Source organism: Chionomys nivalis, chromosome 10 (genome assembly GCF_950005125.1).
Source record: "Chionomys nivalis chromosome 10, mChiNiv1.1, whole genome shotgun sequence".
In the NCBI taxonomy this organism is placed as follows: domain Eukaryota; kingdom Metazoa; phylum Chordata; class Mammalia; order Rodentia; family Cricetidae; genus Chionomys; species Chionomys nivalis.
The window spans coordinates 19,159,134-19,180,737 of NC_080095.1; the positions used below are offsets into that span (position 1 = coordinate 19,159,134).

Below are 21,604 nucleotides of genomic sequence, written 5' to 3' on the forward strand. Positions count from 1 at the left end.
CAAGAATATCCCTGAGTTTGAGGCTAGCCTATGCTACACATGAGCTTAAGGTTATCCTATCCTAGACTATGTAGCAAGACTCTGTATATATATAAAAAAACCCACCAAGGTCAAGACCTTCATGAGCATCTGGAGATACCAGCTGGGAAAAAGACAAAAGCTAGAACGCTGAACGCAGATCTCCAACACCCATATAAAAAGTCAGGCACAGCTATGCACACCTATGGCTCCAGCACCGGGTACAGGTGGAGGCAGGAGGATGGCTGGGGCTTGCTAGCTGCCAACCTGGCTCCAGGTTCACGGAGAGACCCTGTCTCAAGGACTCACGGTAGAGAGTTATAGAGAAGACACCTGACATCGTCTGGCCTCAACAATTATGTGCATGGGTGTGCATTCACATATGCACACATATCATATCATATCATATCATATCATATCATATCATATATATATCACACACTCTTTCACATAAAAATACATAAAGGTATACTATCAAATAATCACGAAAAGGGAATGTGGTGATATTTTGTTTGTGCTGTAGCAAATAAACCTGCCTGAAGATAAGAGTACAGAGCTAGTCACACTACTTAGTCATAAAGGCCAGGCGGTGGTGGCACACACTTTAATCTCAGCACTCAGGGAGACAGAGGCAGATGGATGAGTTCAAGGCCACCCTGGGCTACACAAGACTGAATCAGTCTAAAAGAGAAACGGAGCCAAGCGGTGGATCACACGTTTAATCCCAGGACTAGGGAGGTGGAGATGAGAAGAGATGAGAAGAGGTGGAAAGAGGAATATACGGCGGGAGGAGACAGGAGCTCAGGATTCAGTCTGAGGTTTTGTAGAGACAGATCACCCCATTCCGTCCGAGGAGTTCGTAGCAGTAAGAACTAGTGGTGGCTGCTCTGCTTCTCTGAACTTTCAGCTTTCACCCCCCAATATCTGACTCCAGGTTTTTATTATTAAGACCAATTAGAATTCGCGCTACAAGGGAAGGGACTGTTAATGAAAGCCTTTCTCTACCAAGGAAGCATGAACCACAACTTCAGACTACCCCAAGCAGTGCCACAGACATGGCGGAGTGTGACTCAGAAGCTGCAGAAATCGACATGCCTTCGCATGCTAGGGATGGAGTGCTGCCCTTCACACTGATGCCAATTTTGCAACCCGCCTGCTCCTAACCTGAACTAGAGGGAGAAACCTCAGCGGGGCTGAGGATGCCAGGGGTCTCAGTTTGGCTCCCATGGGAAGACAGCCTGCTTTCTGGTTCTTAGGTGGTGAAATGAACTGCAAAGGACCGGAAATGTGAGAAAGTGTGCTGGCTCTCAGCTGAGAGCTGTGAACAAATCAGGCGCCAATGTACCTGGTTCACAGTGATGCTATACGCAAGCAGCATATGGAATTGGAAAAAAGAGAAAGGGTCCCTTGGAAAATGAAGATTGCATCTATTAAAACGATGTTCAAAACAGGAAGTGTTGAGTAGCCTGAAGTCTTACTTTGTTTTATGTGTACAGAAACTGCCTCCATGATTTTCCTAAGATTGTTGCCCCCATAAAAATTCATCTAATTTATTTTTCCAAAGCACTGAGTTAAAGATTTTAAATAATGAGCAGATGCATCAGGTGAACAGGTTCAGGGTCCACATTGGGTTTACCTCTGTCTTGTGAAGTTTTTGATAGTTTCCATTCCAGGAAATGAGCCTCCGGTCTTTCCCTCCTCCTGACACCAGCGTGCCATCTCTCAACATACAAAGTGCAAAAATGCCACCCTCGTGGGCCCCTTGAACTGCATAGCTTATCCGATTTGTACCTAAACACACCAGGAAAAGCACCATTAATGAAGAGTGTATCAAAAGGCTAGCCTCTGGCCATGGCTAGTCCCATTTCAGTTTGTTTTAAAGGTCTTATGATAGGTTATGGCGTTATGTTAATACATTCCTAGCAACGACTCAGAGTTTTGACCTTCTCGGAGTCCAGTGTGCATGAACCGGATCGCCTGTAACCGAGGAAAGCACAAGTGTCGTGGGAGCTGTGTGGCCAGGAACATGAACTCTGCGAGTGCTCTCTGGTTTCTCCCTAGTGGGCTGTTTCCTTCAAGCCCACTTGTAGAATGGGGTTACTGCTTACCCTGAAGGGCTGTTCTAAGGGGCAAAAGAGCACTGTCTACAGCAGATACCAAAAAAAATCACCTTGCCATTTTGAAATTACATTGGGAGGCCTATCTTCCCCTTCATTCCCAGGCCCAACTCTGAGACCCTGGAGGAAGTGGGGGATGTCTTCCTGAATCTAGAAAACTCTTGTGAATTCTCATTGGCCTTAGCTGGCACCTCTTCTCCCTTCTCTAACTGTAAGTGATGCTCTCCCTTCTCTAACTGCAGGGATTCAGATCTGACCTGTGCATAAGCGTCTCGCTTATATTGGTGTCTACAGCACTTTGGCAATGTCTGTCAGGTGCTATGTGGATCAGAAAAGTTACCCACATAGGTCACAGCTCTATAGCTGTTAATAACATCTGGGTTATATTTGCTGTTAGCTCTCTCAGCAATGTGATTAACTCCACACAGTATCCTGACCTTAAAAAGTCTTTTACAATGGTATATGCAAAGCCAACAACTGTTAGTGTTCTCCAGTTTTCTTCCATCATAACTTTATAGCTTCACTAAAACCACACACATGAACACTCCTATGTAACTTGGAACTTAGTGGCCATCCTGTATGTCACACCAACAGCTCCTTTCTATGAACATCCCCTCCAATGCCTTAGTTACAGCATCACTGAGCATCCAATGGCTTTAGGAGAACTTCTTGTTACCTTTTCCCCACACCAGGATGTTGCCACTGGAATCTCCGGTAATGGTGTCCCCATTTTCGGAAAATGTCACACAAAGGACAAACTTTGGCTTCTCTTGTTTCTGTGGAATGTAGCAAGCACGCACAGACATATCATTTACTGAAGACATCCTTTTATTTGTGCTAATAAAGCTAGGACCCCATCAAGCCCAGCTGGATGGTGCCTCCAGATTAGTTGCTCTAAGAGAAAGGAAATTTCTGCAACCCTAAATGTCTGTGGAATCCTAAAGCTGTAGACAGTTCAAGGACGGTGACAGTAAGGGGGGCATGAGGGATGGGGAACAGAGCACAGACAGTCCCCAACACCATTAGCAAAGCCAGGGTGCTGGTCCCTGGGAACAGGTGTCTGCCTCAGGCTCACTGCAGCTAGCTGCCCCATCCGGAGGTCCTGACTTCTCTTCCCATTTTATAACCAGGGAGCTTCTCAAGACACGGAGGATTTCCCAGCAGACTGGGGAACGCCAAGGGAGCATAGCTTTCTCTACATTCATATCTGTCAATAAAACAAACACTAAGGAACTTTCTCGATGCTCCCTTAACACCCACCCAGTCCCTCGCATGTGTCACGCAGGAAAACTGAGAGAAAAGTGCATTTTACCTCAAACAACCCTTGCTTCTTGTTAAGGGAGTTTCCTTCTAGGGTCCAAAAGTACAGATGTGACTTCCCACAGGTGACTATGATATTGGTGTCGGTGGGGTGGAAATCCGCAGCAAACACCGCTTCATTTGAACACTTTAAGAAAAAAGAACACAGAGAATCAAATGCCACCAGCCTCGAGCAGGGTACTGGGCCTCTCAAGCACCACCGGCTTCACTTGGCATGGTTATTCCGGCTGGTGCCTCTTCCCCTTTGTTTCCCGCCCTATGGCTGTGAGCCCCAGGGAGTGCTGGGAAGGCTGAGCAGGGGTATGTCACCATGGGTGGTGACAGACAGGTACACCACCCCCTTCCCTCTCCTCAGTGACTGGGATCTCTAGGGAGGACCCAGAACTCTGCACAGCCTATGGCTGCCTTATCCTGGCTCACTATGGCTGCCGTGATTCCCCAGGAGTTCCTTAGTTTGGGGTCTCATGAGTTGGCTCTCCGATAGCCACATCAGCCCTTCTCAAGCCTACTCCTACTTCCAGGACAGGCGTCCTGGTCCACGGTGTCTGGCCCTGACTGTTGCTTCCATGTAATTGTTCAGTTCTATGGGCATGATCCTGTACCTCTGGCTGCTCCCAAGCTGGCACACAGGACAGACACCACACATCCCTGCTGCAACAGTGGACGACAGGGAAGGTCAGGTCTGGACACACATCTGGTTAGAATATAGGTCTGCACCCCAGACACAAGGCAGGGAGCTCGGTAGCTAACGGTGTCTGAGAGCAACTTCCCGTAAGGTACTGAGGCGGTCTGAGCAAGCCTACCGCTGTCCAAGGAAGGCAGAATGATGTTTTCTCTAGGGTTAGGTTAGCTGAGGCACAGATGCCAAGAGGAGAAATGAGAAGTCTGTTCTGTAAAAATAGGAATCAAGGGGTGCTCTTGACAAAAGAAAAACTTAAGAGAGCTACAGAAAGGTCAACTCAACATTCTAGGCTGTTGATTAGAGGCAGAGTCTTGACTTCTGGGGTGCTAGCACCCTTCTCTCCTGTAGCCCTAGATCCTGGCAGGGACTGAGCACACCCCAGTCCTCATCCATCTCAGGCACTCCTCACTGGGGCAGCCCAGCACACAGTGGGCACCCAGGCTTGCTGAATGAATGAAAGCGAGCAAATAGTGGCTGAATGAATTAAAATTAGGGTTCTCACTAGGAAATAAGTAAAGAAAAAAACCTATAGACCGTGGGAGGCAGGACATGCCCTGGTGGGTCTGCAGCGGGGCCTCATGAGGGAAGAGAGACAGAAGCAAAGAGAGCTGAAGGAAAGGACTGTCCCCAGGGTGGGGTGGGGCTGTTCTGGAGGCTGCTGGCTGTGCAGGCAGTGCCCTGCAGGACATGGCTTAGCTGCAATGAAAGGCTTGAGCGAGACCTTCACATCTGCCAGTTTCTCTTCTTTCTGCCAATCCCACACAGACAGCACGTGGTCGTTGGAGTCGTCCACAGCACAGAGATGACTTCCTCCGTTCTGCCAAGAAAAAGTATACACAGGGAGACGGCATGTGAGAATTAAGTGGGACAAACATGATTTTTTAAAAAATCAACTTTTTGTTTGTTTGTTTGTTTCTTTTTGGTTTTCAAGACAGGGTTTCTCTGTGTAGCTTTGGAACAATTCCTGGAACTCACTCTGTAGATTAGGCTGGCTTCAAATTCAACAGAGATCTGCCTGTCTCTGCCTCCCCAGTGCTGGGATTAAAGGAATATGCCACCACCACCCAGCTATTAATTTTACTTTTAATAGAGTTCATTGTTGAGATGGGTAATGGGATTGGAAGGTAAAAGCTAATTGCACAAACATGAGGAGCTGAGTTTGATCCCCAGTACCCAAAGCTGGGTTGTGATGGCGTGTGCACTTGTAATGGCAACTGGGGGAGGCAGAGGCAGGTGGATCCTTAGAGCTTGCTGCTAGCCACCCTGGCTGAACCAGAGAACCCGCGGTCTCCGTGAGAGAGGCTGCCTCAAAAACAAGGTGGGCAGCAAGTGAGGAACACCAGATGAGGCTGACTTCTGGCCCCTGCATGCACACGTACGCATGCTTGCCCCACTCTGTGCAGCTGCACATACACTACGCCCAACACACAGAAAGGGTCCATTATATCACCCATGAAGACGGCGCACTCACTGTCTCTGAGGCCTGCTTTCTTGGCTATACACATGGCTGCTGTAGGGTTAAATGCAGGGCAAAGCACGAGGGGGCTAAACAGGAGTGTTTGGACATGTGTGTGGACCATCGATGTGAACGTAAGCCTCCAAACTGAAGTACCTCAAGTACGGGTCTGCTGGACCAGCATGCCTGGAGAAAGGCTAGAAGCCATGCGGATAAAGATGCTTGCTTAGAAATGTGCCCTGGACACTTTCATACTTACAGATTTTGAGAACGCGATGCAGGTGACGGCCCGGTCAAAGAAGCCGATGCCAATGACATGCAGAGTGTTCAGGGTCACAGAATCCCAGATGCGCACGTGTGGTGGCAGTTGCTGTTGGGAACAATATGGTCATCGTTTGTGATTATCAGTTAATTTCTTTATCTTGGAACCATAAAATTATTCTGGGAGTGACTTCAACTTCGTCAAATAAAACGTCTTTCTACATTTGAGGGGTACACCTGGGAACTGAAGTAAGTATTCCCCGTGGCTGAAGGAGGTGCTGGGTTGTGTGGGCAGCTGAGACGTCAGGAGAAGACTACCAAGCTTTAAACTTTGACTAAGCCAGCCTCTGGCAACCGTACCAGAGTAACTGATGCCCCCTTTGTATATTTGCATTTCTCGAAATCTTAGAAATGACATTTCACCAAAGATAGCATCATAGTGCAACCAGCAGATTCGTCATCATGAAAGGGCACGGGAATCGCGCCCAACGCCTAGGCAGGTGTTAGGTGAACCCTGTTCTAGTTCAGCCTTCTCTCCAGGTAGTTGTGCATGTGGTTTCTCTGAGTTTCCCTGCAGGTCAAAAATTAGCTCAGATAACTGTAACTTTCTCTCTGGTTCTACAGTCCAGATTCAATTCCAATGCTAGAAATGGAAATACACGTCCGTGCCACTAGAGGGCAGAATAAAGAGTTTGTTTCTAATTTCAAAGCGTTCTTCGAGGCTTTCTTTCTTTTTCTTTTTTATAACACGAAAGACTGCTCCATTTACGTGCGTTCACATAAAAGTCTGGCTTCTGTTACTTCGCTCTTCACGAGTGTAGGATGCTGATGAAAACCAGCATGAAATGGATGGCTAAAACTCGCTGTTATGAAAACATCTCGGATGAGGTCACGTTCATGGTTTCTGGTCGGATATATGCTGATAAAGCTGAAGCTTCACATCGTGATGGGTTTTAGGCTATATGTCACACTAGCACAAGGTGTACAAACAGGGGCTTAAGAAGCTGCAAGAGTTTTGAATAAAACATGACAAACCCACATGGAAGCCAGCTTGGAAGTGTCTGAGCTGCCTGGCCCCACTCACCCCCTCACCTCCTTCTAGCAGCTTCTGTAATGAGCACAAGGCACCAACTCCGCCCGCGGAGGAAATGACTGGTGGGCGCTCACAGCCAAGGACTTCCCATAACACATGGTTACTTACATATGGGATCTTAACTCTGCTTATTGGATTAATTCTTTTCATGCTGATCACGTATGGAGATAAGAATTTCAAGAATTGATTCTTTGACAAGACAATGATGTTTTTAACATGTTGTTGGTATTGTTTGTTTTCTCTCTCTCTTTCCCTTTTTTTCTCTCTCTCTGTTTTATTTATTTATTTATTTGTTTATTTATTGAGACAGGGTTTCTTTGGGTTAACTGCCCTGGCTGTCCCGGAACTCACTCTGTAGACCAACCAGGCTTGCCTCAAACTCACAAAGATCCGCCTGCCTCTGCCTCTCAAGTGCTGGAATTAAGGGTATATGCCACCATAACCAGTGATGATGCTATTTAAAAATCTGTTGAAATTAAGGTGAGCTCAGGGGGCTTAAGGTCACGATGACACAGTCAATTTGCATAAGGAGGACCCAGAAGTTCCCAGATGCTGTAACTACAGGTAGCCAGATAGATTCATCGGCAAAAATGTTTCTGGAAGGCTGTTGCCGGGTCCTTACACAAACCAGGAAGACAATGAACAAACCTCACCTTTCCATCCTTAGACGTGCCCGCAACTTGTCCTGTTGCTATGGTGACCCTGTCGGGATGGACTGCTAGGCTAAAACAAAGATATTTATCAGACACCTCCACCATAGTTGAGTTTTACTTCTCTTTCATTAACTACAATCTTCCAAAAGTTTAAACACAAAAACCCATACTGCCTCCCTTCCTACAGACTCACCCGAATTCCCTAAACAGCCCAACAACTTTAGACAGTAGGGGCGGTTTCATTTATCAGAATCCTCTTATTTCTTCTTGGGAACCTTTAAACTTAAGGAAAGGCATCCTTTTTCGGGAAAATACCACTTCAGTCTCAGAACAACTGCCGTAGTCCACACCCTTCTTACAAGGCATTTCTGCGTGTGTTCATTTTTATCCATAGGATATTTTATCACTAGCCAGGGATCCAGGATGAGCACAGATCTATCCACCCATCCAATCACTCCAAGGTCTTCCCTAAGCTATAAAATGAACTGTAGGCATATCAGACTGAGCCTAATGTACACAACAAAGTACATTTATTTACCTTTATCTAAAATTAAAGACCCAATCTGAAGCCTAGCATTTGATATGCTAGGAAAGCTTCCTGAAGATTGTTTTTTTCCCCCTCTGATATCTGGTCAGGCAGAAGTGCAGTGAGGACAGAGAGCAGCAGGAATCTGGCAGCCGAGCCAGGGAGCCCAACGTGGAGAACAGAAAGAATAGCTATACATGCTTTGCCCAGTCTGGTCTCAGAGCCCCCACCCCTTTCGGCTAAGGCTAGCTCACCTCTGCTGTGACAGCCTTTTTGTGAGGACTCACCACTTGACGTCATCGTTGTGGCCCGCATAGTGCCTCTGCAGCTGCTCCTCCACGTTGTAAAGCACCACCACCGATGCGATGAAGTACACCGTCTCCCCCGTCGGGAGCAAGTACAGGTTATTGCGACAGTCTCGCCCCCGGTACCCATAGCTTAGTAAAAGTCAAGGTGAAAACAGCTTGCCTTTAAGAGCTGGTAAGCCACTACTTTATCCCACAGGTGTATAAATTCTACGTAATGATTCCTGCCAGTTTCGCCAACTTAAACAAGATCGGACGGGAAATGTGCAGAGCATGGGGGTACACGCTTTCAATTTTAATTGGATCTCTGTGAGTTCCAGGCCAACTGAGGCTGCAGAGTGAGACCCTGTCTCAAACAGAACAAAATGAAATACACTCTCTACCTAGTAGACCTTAATACCTACATGCCTGAAATTAAGTTGTCAGTGGTCAGTAAAAATATGAACATATCGTCTTGCAGTGCTGGGGATTGAACCCAGGCCCTTTCCTGTGCTAGGTAAATACTCTGCTAATACACTTGAGACATGTGACCATTGTGTAGCCCAGGCTGGCTTCAACTCTGATCTTCCTGCCTCAGCCTCCCTTGCTCTGGGATTACAGACATGTCTTGTTTCGTGCCACGCCTCGCCTGGTGAAAACATGTATTTTTTACAGCATGAAGATTTTTTATTTATTTATTTACTTACTTACTTATTTTGGTTTTTCGAGACAGGGTTTCTCTGTGGTTTTGGAGCCTATCCTGGAACTAGCTCTTGTAGACCAGGCTGGTCTCAAACTCACAGAGATCCACCTGCCTCTGCCTCCCGAGTGCTGGGATTAAAGGCGTGTGCCACCACCGCCCGGCTTTTTTAGAAGCTATTAACTCTGAGTCTGTTTATAGTGTCTGTAATCTAGGAGCTAAATCTTTTCATTAAAAATGACTTTAAGCCGGGCGGTGGTGGTGCACACCTTTAATCCCAGCACTCAGGAAGCAGAGGCAGGTGGATCTCTGTGAGTTGGAGGCCAGCCTGGTCTACAAGAGCTAGTTCTGGGACAGGCTCCAAAAGCTACCGAGAAACCTTGTCTCAAACAAACAAAACAAAACAAAAAACAAAAACAAAACCCAAACAAACAAGGAAACATTTTTTGAGTAGCGTTTTCTGGATTAAATTTAATAAACTGATTTACCTAAAGAAGAGGCAGATCCCATACATGACATGCGCCAAAACAGATTGCCAAGCAACATCTAATCCTTTGAGTTCCATGGAATCTGATTCCATAACCTCAGCTACTAAGTTCTTGTCAGTGAAGGCAGAGCAGCATCAACTGACATCAACATCTAAGAATCTGTCTTCAGAGTGTGACATTAGTCAGTAGCAGCAGATAATCACCATGTGTTTGAGTGTAAGGCCTTTGCAGGGGGTGAGTAGCTACTGCAGCCTTCCTCCACAGTGAAAATGAGTCGACCGCACTGAGCGGCAGAAACAGATCACCAACTCTTGTGGGCGATGGTAGCACATGCCTACAAGCCAAGCATTCAGGAGAGTGAGGCAGAAGGATTGCTGTGAGTTAAAGGCTAGGCTACATAGTAAGACACTGTCTCAAAAATCAAGAGCAACAAATGGTCTCATCATGAGTCCTCTGTCTAACTGTTCTTTTAGATCGACAGGAAGGCCATGAACATGCAGTATCCCCTGGCCCCCAAACCATTCATCTATACAATGATCATTTCCATACTGTCTTTAGGAAGACAGTGGGTGAGCATTTGAACAGAAACCACGATTGTGAGAACTTGCTCAGGAATTGCTTCTCCTACGTGGCCACATTTAAAAACTTGATTTTTTTAAGTTAACAGTAAAATATTTAACTTTTATGAATCTTTTACCACTAGACTTCCAGAAGTCACCCACGACGATCTGGTCAGCCAAAAGGATACACCCATTCCAGCTTCAGCCGCTTCGTTGGCAGCTCGGCTTTTGCTTCCAAACTGTAAGAATCCACTTGGTCTTTGGGCATGTACATGGTGACGGGGCGGCCTCGGAGAAACATTTTTACATATCCCTCTTCTACAAAAACAATGAAGTGTCAGTGACATATCTCGGCCCCTGAAAGCAAATGCCACACACATGCTGGTCTGTCAGTGCACAAGGGACAATTTCCTTTGTGCACCTTAAAAGGTTTTGTTTTTTTTTAAATGCATTTACTTATTTAATGTGTTGGTGGGGGTGGGGTGGGGTTGCATGGCACATGTGAACAACTCTGGGAGTCTGTTTTCTCCTTCCATTGGCTCCTACCATTGCAGAAGACCCAGGGAATCAAACTCCGATGGTCAGGCTGTGGTAAGCAGCTTTATGTGCTGAGCCCTCTCACTGGCCCCAGAGTCCCCATCCACCACCACCCCTAGACCCCCATGCCATGTCCTTTTCAGTTACTGTCCATAGGACATAAAACTGAACACACGGGGTTGGACGGATGGATCACTGGTTAAGAGCACTACTACTCTTCCAGAGGACCCAAGTTAGGTCCCAGCATCCGCATGGGATGATTCACAATACTCAGAGATCTATTTTCTGCCCTCTTCTGGCCTCCTGGGGTACTTGCATACATATGTACATACCCCAACACAGAGACACATACACATGTAAAGAAAAATTAAATTAAAGATCTAACACAAAATTAAATGTCCTGAAACAAAAGTTTGTGTCATTGTTATTTCTAAGCTTCTTGTTCAAGTTCACACCATAGATAAGAATTTATAATAGGTATGAACTAGATTCTCACAATCATTTCTTGGGACATCTTGGCGCAGATATGTTTCTATCATCCGAACAAAATGTACAGCCCAGAATCACAACTAACTCAAGAAACCCACTCAGTCTGTCATGGAGTCCAGTGTATATACAATCTCAGCATCAGACTTTAAGAACTGTCCTTTGGTCGGGGTGGCACAGGCCTTTAATGGAGGCAGAGGTAGGTGGATCTCTGTGAGTTCGAGACCAGCCTGATCTACAGAGTGAGTTCCAGGACAGGGTCTAAAGCTACAGAGAAACCCTGTCTCAAAAATCCAAAAAAAATTTCCTTTGATATTTAAATTGATTTGTTATAGAAGAGTGTAAAATAAAATAGACTTCCATGTATCTTTTACACTGTACAGTTTTCAAATTGCCAAGAATGCTGAGTCAGCAGAATGCTCAGTGCATGCAAGGATTCAATAAAAAAGAAAATGCTAAATTTAAAAAAGTTATTTGAAACAGAGTTTCTCTGTGTAGCACTGGCTGTCCTAAAACTTGCTCTGTAGACCAGTCTGGCTTCAAACTCACCAAGATCCGCATGCCTCTGCCTTCCGAGTGATGGGGTTAATTAAAGGTATCTGCCACCACTACCCAGCTAAATAAATCAATCCTAAAAGCAAAGTTTTAAAATAAAAAAATGCTTAAAGAGAAACTAGAAATGAAAAATAAAAAGGGAAGGCCAAACGAAGAGGGAGGGAGGGAGGGGAGAGGGAGGAGGGGGGATCAAGATGGCGAGAGTTTTCTAGAATGACATTTCTATTAAAATAACTGTTTTATATTGGAAAATTTATTATTTTTATGTATTAGTATATCCACCATGTGTACTCCTGCTGTCTGTGGAGGCCAGAAGAGGGCACCAGGTACCGTAGGACTGCAGTTGTGAGCCACCATGTGGATGCTGGAACCTGAACCTGGGTCCTCCGCAAGAGTAGCAACTGTTCTTAACGGCTCAACCATCTCCCTAGGCCCCTAAAATAACCTTTGGTATTCTAATAAGTAGAAGGTCCATGGTAAAAAAAAAAAATAACAAAACAAACAGAATCAAACCCACGTGGGGTACTCTAACTAGAGTTTCAAGGCTCTGATGCGAGCAGAGAAAACATCTCCTGGGCTCCTGCTGAGTTCGGAGTCGGACCCTCTGCTCTGATGCTCCTGCAGACTGGAGAACCCAGAACCAATGGAACTAAAATAGGCAGGGGTGAACAGCAATACCCACACAAACCCCACAAAAAATCACCCTGGAGAGGACACTGATGAGGAGAAGTTGAGAGACAATCACAGTACTTCAGTGGCTAAGGACTTTCAAACAAGGCTGCATGCAACACCATTTGTCCCCAAGGGCATGCGCTGCAGATCCCAATGCATGTGCCACTTCGTTTTGGGTTTAATGAAGCTTGACTTTCAGGTAAGAGCCATGAATGCGCTCATCCCCGCAGCACACACTGTCCCAGCCACTGCTCCAGGGATGGTTGGGATGTTTCTTACATGGGGACCCATCCCCCCTGGCTGCATCTGCAGCAGTGCTCCCTCGAGTCACCTTGCAGCCTGTTGCGAATCGCAGCCAGCAAAGACTGCCCTTCATCTGATGCTTCACCCATGATGGTCACTGCCTACTCACATCCTGGCTCTCTTTATCTGACCGCATCTTCTACATCCACCCCACGAGCATTCTTCTCTCAGGCCAGCAGTGTCTCTCAGTACCCACCCTGTCTTCCCGCTGAGCCTTGGCTACAGCTCTTTCCTTCCCTTCTCTTCTGAACCTCTTCGCTATCTAACCTCTCACCCAAGGTACTGCTCTTCCATTGGTGACCACAAACGGAGACTTAAAAAGCAGCCACCAGCCCCACCTTAGAGAGCAGGGAAGCAGGGATGCCGGAGCTGAGAGTGAAATGGGAAGCGATTCCGCTAACTCTGTCAGATGTGGGTCAGCCCAGCTGGGTGGAGGACCAAGGCCCATATGACGTCATTTCCAAAAGACGGAGAGCCAGTTGTGGGCGCAGACAGTGCACAGTCTACTGGGCAGTCTGTTGAAATCACGTGGTGGTTAGGTTCCAGTGAAAAACGCCCGTGACTGAGGTTTCCTTACCTGACCAGAAAAAAATTACCTCCTAGGCCAAAACAATGTTTAGCTGTGTGCCGTTGTGTACTAGAAACTCAGAGGGCTTACATCTACAGTCAACACCGACACGGGAAAGCAATGCTGTTTTCAGACATGTTAGGAGCACAACACACAATCACCAAACCCAGAGGTGCTAGTGGGGGAGAGGTCAGCGGTGCAGAGCTTCATGCCAAACAGTGGACACTCAAGGGGCTGCCTTCTAGCTCCCTCAGGATCCTTCCAGACTGCCTACGGTCAGCCAACGATGAATGGCAAGTCCAAACCACAGCCACGTGTTGAAGCCCATCCCAGTGAATGTCCAGAGGTGCGCTGAACTTAGGACAAATTACAGAAACGTCATGCGAGGAGGGCTCTGCCTGTATTAAAACAGCCTCTGGACTGGGGCAGCAGCCTCGTGCAGAGAGCTGTGGGCCAGGAAGCTCTGCCTACCTTTGCAGTGTGTCACCCGGCGCTTCCCTTGGGGTTTCGGAGACTGAAGGGCTAGACAAAGAGATGGCTGGTACTGCAAGTGTGGTTGGCCTGTCTGGGGTGGGGTGCTCACTGGCCAGCTGCGGGCTGGTGCTACCCTGCCCCCAGAGGACAATGGAACAAGGGGACATTTCATGTATCCTGACATGTATGTTCAGGTTGCACGCCTGTGGGTTTATGGTGATTACATATTCAGGGATTAATCTTTATTTTGTATGGAAAGGGGACACTGGGAAAATTAAAATCAGATGAATTTATTTAATTACACACTCATAATTTTTGCATGTTTAACTATATCTTAAAATACAGTTAATATATTAAAAAGAGAACGTAGCATCCACTTTCTTATAAAGTGTGATTTAGAGAGATCTATGGACAGCTATCTATGAAGTACTGGTTTGTAACTAAGGAAATTGGAGGCAGAAAGGGAGCAGGTATTTTGAACAGCTTTACGGGGGAGAGCCTTTCCCTTGAGGAGAGGCCAGAGGAACAGGGCAGAGAGACAGGGGAATCTTTATATGGGAGTTCCCACTCTAACCCTTTCTGGCCTGTGTGGGTCTGACAAGGGGCGGGGAGGGCTCTAGTCTCGATGCCTGTTTTCTGGCTATCCTGCTGTTGGCTGAGCTGCCAATGGCTGTCTTGTTGTGCTCACAAACACAGAGCTGTTTCCTGAGGTACCTGAGGCCTGGTTCTGAGGCCACCACTTCCTATTTGCCATTCAGCCAAGGTCTAAATTTTAGCCCTCCCCCCCACTCAAGAAAAAAACCAGAACTTACCTGGGCTGAATGTGGGCTCCTTGGGTTTGCTGTGAAAATAAACAAACAAGTCAGCGGAGGTCCGAGGGCGCATCATGTTTTTCCTTGGTAATTCTCCACCTCACAGATGGAGGCGGGATCTCCCACTGGACCCAGAGCTCTGTGGCTGGCCAGCTTGCTCCCGAGGATCTCCGCCTCCCCACCACCACCACTCAGGTGCCCTTGGGGATCCGAACTCCAGTCCTCATCCCTGTGCTGCTGCCAGTGTTCTACCTGCTGAGCCACCTCCCCAGCCTCCAAACACTTTTTTTTTTTTTGGTTTTTTCGAGGCAGGGTTTCTCTGTAGCTTTGGTGCCTGTCCCGGAACTAGCTCTTGTAGACCAGGCTGCCCTCGAACTCCCAGAGATCCACCTGCCTCTGCCTCCCGAGTGCTGGGATTAAAGGCGTGCGCCACCACCGCCCGGCTTCCAAACACTTTTTGAAGGGCACCTGGGTGTCCCCTCTCACCACTCCCCAGCCACACGCTACAGCCATTTTCCACATGCTGGTGTGGAAATTATGTACGAATTATGAAAACAGGGCTAAATCCACTGCAGAAGAAACATGTGTATATATAAATGTTCAAAATTAAGTGAATGAGACAGCAATCTTGTTTTTCACCAAAGCTGTGTTCAAGGAGAGCAGATACAGGTTGGGGTCAGCTGACTAGTCAAGGTGAGAATGACCCTGGTGAGTGTGTAAGGTTTAAACTTCCTGCTCTCCCTCTCTCAGACGCAGGGAACTTATTTAAAATGAGCAGAGTCCTATTTCCTGCCAAAGAGATACCCGCACATTCATGCTTATGGCTGCACTATTCACAACAGAAGGGATGGGACCAGCTGTCTGTCCATCCACAGAAGGGATGAAACCACCTGTGTGTCACTCACAGAGCAATGGGACCAGCTGTCTGTCCATCCACAGAGCAATGGGACCAGCTGTCTGTCCATCCACAGAGCAATGGAACCAGCTGTTTGTCCATCCACAGAGGTATGGAACTAGCCAGATGTCCACCAAAAGAAGCAATGGAACCAGCTGTCTGTCCACTCACAGAAGTGATGGAACCAGCGGTATGCCCATCTACAGGAGCAATGGAACCAGTCAGATGTCTACCACAGAATAAAAACGTGGTATAGGCATACAACGGAGTTTTATGCAGCTGCAAAGAGAAATGAAATTTACAGGAAATGGATGAATCTGGAATATTATTATATTAACTGAGATAACCCAGACTCGGAAGGACAAACATCGCACATTGTTCTAGTTAGGGTTACTATTGCTGTGATGAAACACCATGATGAAAGCAACTTGGGGAGGAAAGGATTTATTTAAGCTCACACTTCCAGGTAACAATCCACGAATGAGGAAAGTCAGGACAGGAACTCAAACAGGGCAGGAACCCAGAGGCAGGAGCTGATGCAGAGGCCATGGAGAGGTGCTGCTTACTGGCTTGCTCCTCATGGCTTGCTCAGCCTGTTTTCTCATAGAACCCAGGACCACCAGCACAGGGGTGATCCCACCTACAATGCACTGGTCCCTCTGCCATCAGTCAGTAACTAAGAAAATGCCTTATGGGCTTGCCCACAGCCCGATCTTATAGAGGCATTTTCTTAATTGAGGCTCCTTCCTCTCTGATCACCTGAACTTGTGTCAAGTTGACTCAGAACTAGCCAGCACGCATGCAGGTCCTCTTATCAGAGTCCCGCTTCCAGCGTCTGTCTGCGTGTGTGCACGCAGTGGGGAGTGGGTATAGGCGCTGACATTTAATATGAGACCCCAGAGGGAAAGAAGAGTGGGGAGGGAAAGGGAGGGGAGGGAAGGGGAGGGGAGGGGAGGGGAGGGAGGGCAATAAAGCATATGCGACTTGAAAGTGGAAAGGAGGCTGTGGGAAGTCAGGGATACATGGGGGACAGAGAAAAGGGGAGGAGAAAAGGGAGAAAAACTAATAAAACACATTTTAGGTAGGCTGGAGAGATGGCTCAGCAGTCAAGAGCACTATCTGTTTTTTTTCAGAGGACCTGGGTTCAGTTCCCAGCACCCACATGGCAGGTCAAGCAAACCATTTGTAACTCCAGCTCCGCGGGATCCAACAGCCCTTTCTCAATGGAGGTTTCCTCTCCCCAAATGACTCCAGCTGTGTCAAGCGGACACAGAACTAACGAGCACATCACCTTGCTTGGTGGGCATTCTAATGGAGTCATTCCTCCTACAATCCTAAGGTTACATTTTGTCTCCTTAGTTCTTATTTGAAATACTATGAAAAATACCTTAAACTGGAAGTCACCCTTTAGACCACACTGTACCAATGGTATTACCCATGACCACCCTTGATTTCCAGGTCACTGCATGCATGTGTGGTGTGGGTGGTAAGGCTACTGCCTGCACAGTGGCTCACGCCTGGCTCAGACTTAAGCAGCAGAATTTGCTCTTGGAGAAGCTTTCTAGACTCTGAACTGTGGTCATCAAAATCAGGGCTGTAGAAGCCCTGTTTGACCTTTCAACCTAAATACCTGCATTTCCCTTGGGGCTCTATGGCCCTAGGCAAGCCACACTCCTTGGACTAAGTAGTTCCAGCCTGTCTCCAGCCCATAGTTGCTGTCTTGTGTGCTTGCCTGGCGCACTCCAGCATGCATCACTGGCTCCAACCTTCCTCCTGGACACATCAGCTTGCAAATGGCACACACCTGCTGCTCACATCTATACTTGCGGCCACTTCCTGTGGAGGCCTTCTTGGATGTCCAGCCAACACTGCAGTCTTCCCTTGGGACCCAATCCCCACACTCCCGACCCTTGGACATTTTGTCTATAGCACTTTCAGCCCTATAGCTTATTCTGCTTCTCCACTGGGAAGAACGACCCATGAATGCGGGATTTTCATCCTGCTTACCCTGATATTTGCAGTGCAGAACAGAGGGTGGACCACTGTCTGGCACTGGGGCAGGGCCTGGGGGCTGCTTCTCTCGGGTATCCCCCTCTGACCTCACAGCATAGATGAGCCTCAGAAAGCATCACTGCCCACATCCCACCCCGGTCTGTTCTGGGCCCTCCCTGAAGCTCTACAGAAGGGGTGTGTGAGAGTGTGCAAAGTCCCATCGCCTTTCTTGACGTTTTACCTAACACACAGCACGGGCCTGTCCCTTGAGAGGGGCCTGTCCTTTTTGTTTTTTTTGTTTTTTTAAGTCCAGTATACCGCTTCAGCTCTGTATCAGACTTAGGATGGCGGTCTTCCTGTGGCTCGCCTGACTTGTCCCCACTATCAGGGCATGAGACTTGTGATCTGTCCAGAGTCCCGATTTCATGTCACTTATGCATCAGGCTCACAGGCAGAGTGAGGACAGCAGAGGGCAGGCTAAGAAAGAAGGCAGCAAGGCGAATCACCCGAGGTTATAGAAACAGGATCAAGGCAGCCAGATAGGAGCTCAAAAGACAAGGAAAGAATTCTTTTCCTCATGATGCTGATCACACAGGTAAAAAGAGGCAGAAGCCCTGGGTACTGGTATCAGTGATCCTGGGAAGTTTCCAGAAACAGGAAAATGCAGTTTACGGGAGCTGGAGAGGGGACGCCGGCAGCAAAGTACCTGCTGCAAAGTATGAGGACCTGGGTTCGGATCCCCAGCGCCCACACAGAGAGGCTGGTGCCGGTGGGGGAGGGGCCCAAGGGGATAGAGACAGGAGGATCTCCGGGATACTCTGGCTAGCCAGCACAGCCAGTCAGAACTCCAGGTTCAGTGAGAGAGTGATTGAGCAAGACAACTGACATTACCCCCTGGCTTGCACATATGTACATACAGGTGAGCGCACAGGCATGCGCACGTGCACACACACACACACACGAGACACACATTCACACACGTATACATAGCTATAGACAATAGTCCACCAAAATGAGGAATCTGATACCTGAAGGAAGCTCTAGGACTCTGAGAAGAGGGAAGAGCTTCTAGGAGCAGTTGATACAAGGTGGGTACCAAAGGTCATGGAAGAGGCACCAAGGGGTACTGGAGGGTTTTGTTCCTTTAAATCAAAGCTGTGCAGCACATTGGGGGAATACAGCCAGCCTCCCCTCAGTAAGCTTTGCTCCTTCAGCCACAAGATGGACAGAAACACTTCAAACTGAGTGAGACAGGACAGAGTGCCCACACACTGGTGCTAATTACTTCTCGGTCAGTTTCACCCACAAGAACCCACATTTTCTCTATCTCAGGGGCCCTCTGCTGATGCTCACAACAAGTAAAGAAAGCTAGCACCAATTATTTAAAACTTTGTAAAGAGGTAAATGGCCCCAGGGCTTGAAGAGTGCCGTGATCCTTTAAGGGACCAAGACACAAAACAACACTAAGGCTAAAGCATGGTGTCAATAATCAACCTCTAGATGGCGCTCTTTACCAGTTTCTTAAATGGTTCTAGGTTTTATATAATTTCACTCATTCAAGGAATGCATACTGGGCAGTTTTTTTATTCCCTGCACTTTGCAAAGTGCTGCAGGATCAGAGACCGAGAAAGGACAATGTCTCTGCTCTCCTAGAGCTCAAGATAGGTCATGGGTGGGACTGGAGGCGGGCACAGAGGAGGTAGCAAATCCTCAACCATAGACACAGGCTCTCTGCAAAACACTACCTTAGATGGGGCCTAAAGAAGGGCTGAGCCCTGCAGGGTGAGTTGAAGTCCGTCCAAACATTGCCATAGCCCCTCCACCCTCCACAGCACCAGAGGGGAGACCACAGTACAAGTAGGTACTGGGAGGTGTCTCAGAGTGACTCAGGAGTTAGGTAAGCACCTTCTTCCACGCTTTAAGATGGTTTGAGCGCCATTTTATCTGCTCAGGGCTGTGAGGATGAATCTCTTCATGTAGCCCATTCCATTCCCCATCCTGCCTTGCGTCAGGCCACACACATAGCAGGTCCAATTGAAGCAGTGCTGTGGGACTGTATGGTAAGGTGATAGGCATTGTCCAAGTTCCTGATCCCTCTCTTTTCAGGCTGGCAGTAAAAGGCACAGATTCCAAAATGTCTGTGTGATGGTTAGTATTGTCAACGGGACACGACCCAGCGATACCTGGGAAGAGCGTCTCTCTGAGGAGTTATCTGGGTGGGGTTTGCTTGTGAGAAATTGTCTGGATTGGGTTACCTGGAGTGGGGGAGAGCCCACCCTATCCTGAACATGAGCAGCACCATTTGTGGAGAGAGGCTCGAGCCAAGCCTTGTTCTCTGCTCCTTCGTTTAAAAATTAACGTGTGTGGGTGTTTTGCTAGCGTGTATGCCTGCACACCACATGCATGTCTGGTACCCATAGAAGCCAGGAAAGCATGCTGGATCCCCGGAACTGGAGGTACACATGGCTGTGACCTCCCCACGCCTTGCAACATGGGTTCTGGGAACTGAACCCAAGTCCAGCCCCCCATCCTCTTCTTTTGACTATGGAAGTGATGGGTTTCGCTTCCTCAAGCTTCCACAGCGACTTGCCCAAAGTGACAGACCCTGACCTGGAACCGTGAGCTGAAAGTTGCTTTTCATCACAGTGACAGACACCAACGGTCCACAAGAAGAGCGGCATCTTTCCTGGGGGGAGGCGGGGTGTGAGCAAACACGTGCAAACATGGACCCTGATACCCTGGGACAGAGCAGCAGTAATCACAGTTGTGCATGGCAATGGCAGGCCACCCCGGTGTGGGGAAGCTGGGGGCAGGACCTCATCCAATCCTCATGATATCTCATGATAGAGATATACACTATTTATGCTGAAGAATTCACCCTCCCTCCCAAAGTCAAGAAACTGAGACTCATAGAGCAAAAAGCGGCAGGGCTGGGATGGAAAATTGGGTGTGAGCGTCAGGCTCCATCACTCTAGCCTTCTCTCATCTCATCAAGAGAGATAAGCACAGTTGTTCAACGAATGCTTTCTGGGCACCTGCTTGTGCCTTGGCACTGTTCGAGACGGTGAACTAGTCTGACTGGTTGAGAAAAACCTTGTTGGGGTTGAACGTGGTGGCACATTTCTGAAATATTAGCACTTGGAAGGCTAAGGCAGGATTGTGCATACCAGGCCAATGCCACAGCCAGTTCTAGGCTAATCTGAAACACACTGGCAAAATCCTGTCTTTTGTTTTTAAAGTCCCCAACGTGTACTATACATACACAGTTACCTGGGTGTTCAGATTATTCAAAACAGTATTTCATTGTTCTAATATTCCTTCTACTGTGTTGGAAGAAGAGAAAAGGTAAACCTCTTACATGGCATTTCAACTCACATCGACTATACATCGTGTGTGTGTGTGTGTGTGTGTGTGTGTGTGTGATAAAGAAAATCCTGTTACTACCTAACTGTGTAAAGTGCTCTGTGTACTTGGCTGGATGTGTGGGGACCCACCTCTAAAATAAGTTCATCTGCTGACACAGGACTGTGCTTATACAGCGAAACAAAGAGGAGCCAGGGATGTCAAAATTAACCACACGGCCTGCAGGGCGCCCTAGAAAGAAGATCTGGTTGGGAATGAGGAAAGTGCCCCTTGAGTCCTGAATCACTGCTGACACCATGGGAGATTTTCAAGACCTCTCCTGGGATTTTCAGAAACAGGTAACTTGTGTAATAAACTAATTTTAAAAGAGAGGAAAAATACCCTGCTGGACAACATAAGAGGCATGCCAGAGAAGTGTGATGTCAGGGCCCAGAAGAGGATGAGGAGCCGGACAAAGGACCTGGAACCCAGAGCTCAGCACTGAGGTCACCACTAGGGTGGCAACGCAGAAGCTAAACAACTGAGCCTTTAGCAACTGGAGGAAGCAGCCAGAGGACAAAGTCATGGCCTGTTGAGCCCTAAGGAGGAACGGCCAGAGAGCCCAGCACAGTTGACCTCGCCACCTGTAAAGCAGCGGGCCGCCTGCCACGGTTTGGGCTGTACAGCAGGAAGGCGTGGTGCCTGGGGGGGGGGGGGGCGGGGACACTTGTTTTCCTCCACAAATTTGTTGACTCCAAAGATGGGCAGTGCATACATATGTGACAACTGAGTTTCCAACAGATGGCTAGA

General features: G+C 47.8%; 1 protein-coding gene across 4 annotated transcripts in view; it reads right to left on the minus strand.

Annotated features, from left to right (window-relative positions):
• Eml1 (EMAP like 1) overlaps positions 1-21,604 on the minus strand; it is a 157,937-nt gene that overhangs the window by 19,779 nt on the left and 116,554 nt on the right. For 3 of the 4 annotated variants that reach the window (XM_057782213.1, XM_057782215.1, XM_057782212.1), the window contains 10 exons: positions 14,566-14,594; positions 13,751-13,801; positions 10,347-10,476; positions 8,414-8,563; positions 7,601-7,670; positions 5,853-5,963; positions 4,859-4,954; positions 3,448-3,582; positions 2,812-2,911; positions 1,655-1,809 (listed from right to left, as the gene is read on the minus strand). In XM_057782213.1, the coding sequence (XP_057638196.1) occupies positions 1,655-1,809; positions 2,812-2,911; positions 3,448-3,582; positions 4,859-4,954; positions 5,853-5,963; positions 7,601-7,670; positions 8,414-8,563; positions 10,347-10,476; positions 13,751-13,801; positions 14,566-14,594 (1,027 nt within the window). The remainder of the gene's footprint in view (positions 1-1,654; positions 1,810-2,811; positions 2,912-3,447; positions 3,583-4,858; positions 4,955-5,852; positions 5,964-7,600; positions 7,671-8,413; positions 8,564-10,346; positions 10,477-13,750; positions 13,802-14,565; positions 14,595-21,604) is intronic. The other variant, XM_057782214.1, reaches the window with a different exon arrangement.